This window comes from Orycteropus afer, unplaced genomic scaffold, assembly GCF_000298275.1.
Source record: "Orycteropus afer afer isolate SDZICR_OR568_19922 unplaced genomic scaffold, OryAfe1.0 scaffold00019, whole genome shotgun sequence".
Taxonomy (NCBI): Eukaryota; Metazoa; Chordata; class Mammalia; order Tubulidentata; family Orycteropodidae; genus Orycteropus; species Orycteropus afer.
This window is the reverse complement of record NW_006921606.1, coordinates 12,429,668-12,437,761: the sequence shown is the minus strand read 5'-3', so window position 1 is coordinate 12,437,761 and position 8,094 is coordinate 12,429,668. Positions and strand designations below refer to the sequence as shown.

The 8,094-nt window shown below is 50.3% G+C and overlaps 1 protein-coding gene across 1 annotated transcript; it reads left to right on the top strand.

Moving 5' to 3' along the window:
* The first annotated feature begins 881 nt into the window (after positions 1-881).
* NR2F2 (nuclear receptor subfamily 2 group F member 2) lies at positions 882-6,499 on the top strand. Its single transcript, XM_007959955.2, has 3 exons — positions 882-1,323; positions 2,938-3,465; positions 6,225-6,499. Exons 1-3 carry the CDS (start codon positions 882-884, stop codon positions 6,497-6,499), a joined length of 1,245 nt encoding a protein of 414 aa, XP_007958146.1.
* The last annotated feature ends 1,595 nt before the right edge of the window (positions 6,500-8,094 follow it).

Genomic DNA, 8,094 nt, shown 5'->3' with positions numbered 1-8,094 from the left:
GCCCGCAGGGAGCAGCGAGCGGCCTCCACCCGGCGAAAGCAGGCGGCGGTGGCCGGAACGAGCGGGGCGCGCACTGGACGCCCGGAGCAGGCGGCGGCGGCCCAGAGCCAGGACGACGCAGCGTAGCGCCCGACGCGGACCACTTTCATGCTGATTCCCCCGGACCCGGGCAGCGCTCCGCCACTCCGCGGGCCGCCGGCCTCCGCCCCGGCCTGCCCCGCTCCCTGGGCGCGCCCGCACCCGGCGCCTCCGCGCTTCTAGTCCTCCTGATTTCGATGGCTTTCCTGAATGGCTGACTGTGGGCTGCCCTGGACTTGGCCCCCGGACAGTCGCCTCTCCTCCTCCTCCTCCTGCTCCTTTTCTTCCTCCTCCTTCTCTAACTCCTCGGCTGCACACCAGCTCTGAGAGCGAGAGAGTGAGCGAGAGAGGGAGGGAGAGAGTGAGAGCGAGCAAGCTAGAGCTTTGGAAATATTTTTTGCCTCCTACTTCTGTCTTGAAGCCAGACAATCGACTTGCAGCTCTCCCTCCCCTCCCTCTCTCTCTCCACGCTCTGCTCCCACTAGCTCTCCCCCGTCCCCTTCCCCTCCCCTCCCGGCGGAAAGCCCCCCGAAACCAACAAAGCTGAGCCGAGGGAAACAAACAAAACAAACACACCGGGCCAGACAAGCAATCGACAAAACTTTGCAAAAACAAAAACAAAAAAGGAAAAACTAACTAACCTCAACCAACCAGCCCCTGAGCTACCCGGTGCGCCCTCCTGCGCCCTCTCGAACCCTCGCACACACAAAAGGCGGCACGCCGGAGCCCGAGACCCGGGAGCCGCCGCCCCGCCGCCGCCCGCAGCCAGGGGAGCAGGAAGTCCGGACGCGGCCCCCATAGATATGGCAATGGTAGTCAGCACGTGGCGCGACCCCCAGGATGAGGTACCCGGCTCCCAGAGCAGCCAGGCCTCGCAGGCGCCGCCAGTGCCCGGCCCGCCGCCCGGCGCCCCACACACGCCACAGACGCCAGGCCAAGGGGGCCCGGCCAGTACGCCGGCCCAGACGGCAGCGGGCGGCCAAGGCGGCCCTGGTGGCCCGGGTGGCGACAAGCAGCAGCAGCAGCAACACATCGAGTGCGTGGTGTGCGGGGACAAGTCGAGCGGCAAGCACTACGGCCAGTTCACGTGCGAGGGCTGCAAAAGCTTCTTCAAGCGCAGCGTGCGGAGGAACCTGAGCTACACGTGCCGCGCCAACCGGAACTGTCCCATCGACCAGCACCACCGCAACCAGTGCCAGTACTGCCGCCTCAAAAAGTGCCTCAAAGTGGGCATGAGACGGGAAGGTATTGGCCTCTCATTTCTTACCACCAACCCTCCCCCTCGCCCGGGGTCCCGGGGCCCTGGGTGCGTTTGGCTAGCCTGCTCTGGGTAAGGAGCCAGAACTCCCAAGCTCTGCTCTTCGTATTGCACCCAAAAGGGGTTTTCTACTAGAAGCGAATTCATCACTGGAACCCAGAATCCCAAATCTGCATGCACTGGCCGGCTGGTTTCTCTTCCTCTTCGCCTTTCTCTCTCTGGGTTGTTTCCATTTTCTTGCATTGATTGCGAGTTCAGTCGAGTTCGCCTTTCTGCAAAGGATGGGGTGATGGTGTTTGGGGTTAGGGGGGCTTGTTTTAAACCTGCTTTACCTCTCTCTTTTAATCTCTCCCTCTCTCGGCTTGTTTTTCCTGCATGTCCAACGTACGTTCCTCCTCCCCACCCCTCTTCCCAGCCCCCACCCTCTCAAAAAAAAAAAAAAAAGGAAAGAAAAGAAAAAAAAAAAAGAAAAACCTGAGGTTGTGCTTTTGTACAGGAGGTTCAAATTACAAATGGCAATTTTATGCACTTGGCCGTATTAACGCTGCTGCCCAGGCAGCGCTCATGTGACCCTCCGTGGATTAACATTCTGCTTGAAAAAATACCACTGTTTGCTTTTTTCCTTTCACTTTTGAAAGGAAGAGAACGCGATAGGGAGTGGGGAAAGGGTGGGCGAGGAGCCCGCGGTGGCGCAGCTTTCGCTCCGCGCGAGTTGGGTCTTTGTGATCGAAATTCGCTGAGCGCCGCGAGCCGGGCTCTGCCAATGGCGCGCTCGGCGCCGGGCGCGGGCTCGGGGCTGGGGCGAGGGATCTCCGGGCTTTCTTTGTGTTTCGGCGCGAGCCACTCTCCCCGTCCGGCGTCAGATAACAGCAGAGTCCGAGGCGCGCTGGCTCTCCCCGGACCTCGCGGGCCCTGCCCGAGCTCCGCCGGCCTTGGCCGCTTCCTCCCGACCTCTCCCCGGCTTCCTCTCGCCTTGGCCGGCCTCTCTTTCCGCCCTCTCCCTCGGTCTCGCTTCCTCAGAGCACATTGATCAGGCAGACGCCAGACCTCGGCTCTCCGCGCGTCTTGCACAGAGGGTGCCGGTCTGGGCTAGGACTTCCACTGGGGCTGAGGGTTTTAGGGGAGAGTGCCGTGGTAGCACAGGCCGTCTGGGGTGAATCCTTGTGTCTTTTGCAAAAGCGTCTGCACCCAACCTCCCAGACTCGCCCCTCCTGCTCCCTCTCCTCCAATCAATAAGAGATATTAGGTGTTTAGTAGCAAAGAGAAAAAATGCCCCTAGAATGCTACATCCTGCCCACAGAGCCAGGGACCTCGAGGCAAAGTGGCCAATTCCGGGTCCTTGGTGGCCCAGCCCCGAGCGGGCCTCGGAGGCAAGTGTGCAGCTCTGCCCAGCAGAGCCTGCCTGGGTGGCGGTTGGAGCACAGGGGAGCAAGCGACTCACAAGGCTGTGGCCCTGGGGCGCTGGTAAGCCGGCAGGCCCGCCTGGCCCATGAGCGGCGTGAGCCTGGGGCTGGTGGGGTCGAGGGGGGATGACCCCGCCATAGGAGCTGGGGGCCCAAGACAGGTCATTAACTATGGGATATCTCCTTTCCTCCCCGCAGCGGTGCAGAGAGGCAGGATGCCGCCCACTCAGCCGACCCACGGGCAGTTCGCGCTGACCAACGGGGACCCCCTCAACTGCCATTCGTACCTGTCCGGATATATTTCCCTGCTGCTGCGTGCCGAGCCCTATCCCACGTCGCGCTTCGGCAGCCAGTGCATGCAGCCCAACAACATTATGGGCATCGAGAACATTTGCGAACTGGCCGCTCGGATGCTTTTCAGCGCCGTCGAGTGGGCCCGGAACATCCCCTTCTTCCCTGACCTGCAGATCACCGACCAGGTGGCCCTGCTTCGCCTCACCTGGAGCGAGCTGTTCGTGCTGAACGCGGCACAGTGCTCCATGCCCCTACATGTTGCCCCGCTCCTGGCCGCTGCCGGCCTGCACGCCTCGCCCATGTCTGCCGACCGGGTGGTCGCCTTTATGGACCACATACGGATCTTCCAAGAGCAAGTGGAGAAGCTCAAGGCCCTGCACGTCGACTCCGCCGAGTACAGCTGCCTCAAGGCCATAGTCCTGTTCACCTCAGGTAGGAAGAAGCCCTGCCCTTTTCATTTTCCGAGAGCCAGAGGCCAGATCCTGGTCCACCTGCTCAAGGTTCTTAGCCCTTTCTTAGGGCCCCAGGAACGTGAGATTCCCCAGCCTCCTTGCAAGTTCAAACTGTTGAGTGCAACTTGGAGTGAAAACTTTGTTACAGCTGCTGGGCCCCACCAGGCCTGTCCTGGGGAGACAGGAGGAAGGCTGGACTGCAGAGGGGGTCCTTGAGATGCAGCTTCCCCCCTTCTAAAAAAGGGGCCATAGGAAAGCCTCTCTGCGGTCTTTCCCTCCTTTAGTAGAAAGATTGGGTTGTATCCTCCTGCTCCCTTCCCTTAGTCCAGACCCTCAAATCCAGCTGGGCCAGGGGAATCTTCTCTACCCTGTGGTTCTCTCTGGCACCCTGGCTGGCCCTCTAGGACAAGCCCCAGGGAACTGAAGCAGCCCTAGCATCTTCCCTGCAAGGAAAAGTTGGCCCCTGCAGGAGGAAAGTATGCCTGTTAACTCAGTAGGAGTTGGAGCTCCAGGCAAATCCAACACGAGGGCAGCAATTTTCAGTCACATCCTTATTAAAATAATGCTGACTGCCAAGGAAAGGCAGAGGCTTTCTGTAAGGAACAAGAGGAGGAAAGGGGACATCATCACTCTTAGAATGGCTGTAGGGGGTCAAAGATTACAGGCCCTTGCTTCCTCTGCTCAAACACTTAAGGCATTTTCAAACACCCCAAAGTGTATGCCAACTTGGGCTGGATATAAATGTTGCTGGAGTTATAAAACCATCATTGACTGCATTATGAAATCTAATTAGTTTGCATGTAGTTTAACCTGTGTGAGTAATACATCTGATATTAATTAACTTTTGAGGCCAAATGATTTTTGGAGGTGTCTGGCTTCCCACTTCGGGCCACACCTGAGCCTCTTGGCTGCCACCCGGCTTAGTTCAGCACAGCCCAGGTGGGTGGAAATCACCCCTTCACAGTCTTGTACTAAATTGTCAGCTGATCCCTTTGTCACGGCTGAGAGGAGAGAGGGGTTCCTGATCAAGAATGACAAACATTTGGACATTGGCAGGGCTTGGAACCTAGTCACCCACTGCAGTTTTTTAAGCCTGTAATCAGGAAAACTAGGAGGGAAGTGTAATTTCTGTGAAAAATAAAAAGAAGGTTCATAGCCTCCACCTTATTGTTCAAAGGAAGTCTAGAAAACCAAGTCATTAGCTGAATCTATTCCAGGTTTTGAGTCCTCAAGTAGCTGTCCTTTATAAATTGCTTTTTATCTAAATTTGCCCACCATAGCTACTCCAGATTCTGCTTATTGGAAAAGTCCTAAGGTAATCAGTCAGAGGGCACTGTCTGGGCAGTAAAGCTGTATGCAGAAACTTAGATCTGGATTTTCTTTTCATTGGGGACCTGTCATATGTAAGGCATTTTCCTGATGCAAATGAACAGACAGAATACTCCCTTGCCCTAAAGCCAACCCCCCCTCCCCCATCCTACAACCTGACAGCCTTCCTTCCCAGGCGCTAAGGTGGTGAATTTCTTGATATCATTGTTAGCTCTTAGCCTTACCCTTGGTCTTTCAAAGAAAGAAATGCCTGATGCTGTCGTAACAGTTTAATTTATTACTATTTGCAAAATGTGGAGGCCTGTGTGGAGAATGCAAATCACCTCACAAAGAGATAAAGGTTCCTGTTATCTGATTCAGAGGGGAGACACACAGTACCCATACAGAGTGAAGGAGTCTTGTGCAAACAGATTTTTTAATTCCTGACCAAAGACACCTATGCCTTCCGCAGACATGCAGGGTCCTAGATACACACTGAGGACGTTGACTGTGTGTTCAGATCCTTATAGTGGAGGTAGTGGTGACTGTTTTCAAATCTCTGTTTTAATGATTCACAATATGCATGTGTTAGTCCCAGTCTTGTCTTGGGAGCCCCAGAAGGTCAGGTCACAACCTGCACCGCCTTTGCAGAGAAGCCTCTCATTTCAAAGGCACTTATTGTATTTTCACGTATCAGAAAAAGAAAAGTGTTTTCCTGAAGATAACGGGGAGGGGTGCTTCTTAGAGGGACCTAGTTAAAAAAAAAAAAAAGCTGAAGGGGTGTGGGAGAAAAAGAGAGAGAGAAGAAAAGGGGGGAACAGAAACAGCTCAAATGAACAGAGAGATCACAGTTTGCATGGCTGCCCTTCAATAGGCTAAACTGACAAGATCAGTTTTAAAGGGCCACTTAAATCAGTTTCAAAGACTGGAGAAAAATGAGTCGCCCTCTTTGGGCAGAATCTAAGGCTGGGTCTTGGACGCCATTACTCCAGGCTGGGCCAGGTTGCCCCCCCCCCCATATAATTATAAGCCAAACTATTATTTACAGAGGAGGAGGGGGAGGAGCCCTGGCAGTTTTGGTTTTGTCTGTTTGTCTGTTTACTGACTTGGGCCAGATTCACCCAATGCAGTTTTACTTGGGCCTATCAATGACCTACCCTAAGGATGGGGTAGTAAACCCCTGCAGCACTCTGCGCTGTGTTTTATTTTGAAATAAACACCCCAGGACCATCTCAGGCTTCTTCTCCCCCCACCCCACACACAAGGTTTCAGTACATAGGCATTTGCTTGAACTCCGGTTAGAGCAGTTTGACAGAGTACTGTGCGCACACCTCATGTGACCCATTTCAAACCTCTTAATCTGATGACTGAATTCTTCTTCTTCTTCTTTCTTTCTTTCTTCATTTTTTTTTTTTTTTAAAATTCTTCCAGATGCCTGTGGTCTCTCTGATGTAGCCCATGTGGAAAGCTTGCAGGAAAAGTCCCAGTGTGCTTTGGAAGAATACGTTAGGAGCCAGTACCCCAACCAGCCAACGCGATTTGGAAAGCTTTTGCTTCGTCTCCCTTCCCTCCGCACGGTCTCCTCCTCAGTCATAGAGCAATTGTTTTTCGTCCGTTTGGTAGGTAAAACCCCCATAGAAACCCTCATCCGGGATATGTTACTGTCTGGCAGCAGTTTTAACTGGCCTTATATGGCGATTCAATAAATAAATCAATCAAAATAAGAAGGGGAGTGAAAGAGAAAGAAAAGGCAAAAGACTGGTTTGTTTGCTTAAATTCCTTCTGTTAAGAAAGGATATAAAAGGATGTTACAAGTTTGCTAAAAGAAGAGAGGGGAAGAATTTAATGGACTGTGAATTTAAAAAAAAAAAAAGACTGTCAAATGAACTTTTACAGAATGCATTAAAAAACAAACAAAAAACTCCTGTGTCGGTCAGAACAACTTGCTACTTATCATTTTTGTATAAAAAAGGAAATTAGTCTTTTTCTTTTTTTGGTAAATTTTTGAAAAATATTGCTAAAAGTGCATTTAAGGAGATTGGGAGAAAATTAGCAGAATGGAGAAAGTAAGTCTTTTTTTTTTTTTTCCAAATTATTAATTGTCCTGTGTCTATGTACTTCTAGCTGTTCTTTTTTGTACTTTTCTGGTTCCAAACCAGTTTATTCTGTGGTTCTATAATAAGTTTTGATATAATCTTGGCTTCTTAAAAACTATGTATCCTTAAAATATATGTTCTGCAAGAATTAAAACTGAGTCCATGAAAATATCATAGGAAGACATAAAACTTTAAAAGCAACTCAAAGATGATGGAAACGCACTTACAAGTGGTGACCAAAAATTCTAGGTGAAGTTGAGCCCTCTAATTAGAGAACTGGAGGAACCACATACACCACTTAACTTCCCCTACCCTGCCCCCGCCCCAAAAAAGACACCACAACAAACCTAGCTTTTTAAAAATATTTTAAGAAAGAGAATGAACTGTGGAATTTATTGGCAGCCAAGGAATGTGTCCAAGACACATGCTGAGGTTTTGAATAAAAAGTGAACTTTTGTAATTTGAATTGGGTCCCCGCTTAGTTCTTGAATTGTTATGAAAATCCTCTATCTGTTTGTATATTTGCAAACCCTTTGTATTATAATTGTTGATATTTTCCCTTTTTAAAAAAAAATACCATTGAAATCAGCATGACAAAATAACACTGTTGGCACTTATAGGTAACGTGATTGATTCAGTATCTTAGAGTTTACAGTTTGTGTTTTAAAAAAACTGAAGGTTTTTTTTTTTAAGTGCAACATTTCTGTATACTGTAAAAGTTATAATAACTGAACTGTTTGGTCGAGTCTTTGTGTGTTATATTCCAAGGAAAATTGAAAGTATTCAGAAATTAAAATATTATTTGATATCTGAAACCTGTTTGGCTGTCCCCACTCACTGTCTATCCATGAAGAGTCCTTATGAGTTCTGGATGAGCTGCCTGGGGGCTCCATTTGATTATTCCCCTCACTTTGTTCAAAGGTGGACTAGTGTATTTGCCTGTTTAATTTGGGTGTGTATGGGGGTGGGAGTTAAAGTTAATGGTTTATCTATGGTTTAGGAAGTGCTATACTGATATAACAAACCACTCCCATTTACCTAATCTTCCTTTTAATTAAAAATAGATTTTCCAGGAAAAAAAAAAGGGAGGGGGCCCTTATATCTGTCACACTTAAGTGCCTACTTAGGGAAGGTATTGTGAGAAGTATTAGAAATCTTGAGATCAGTATCTATTTTATGATCATAAAAAAATACTCTTTTGTACA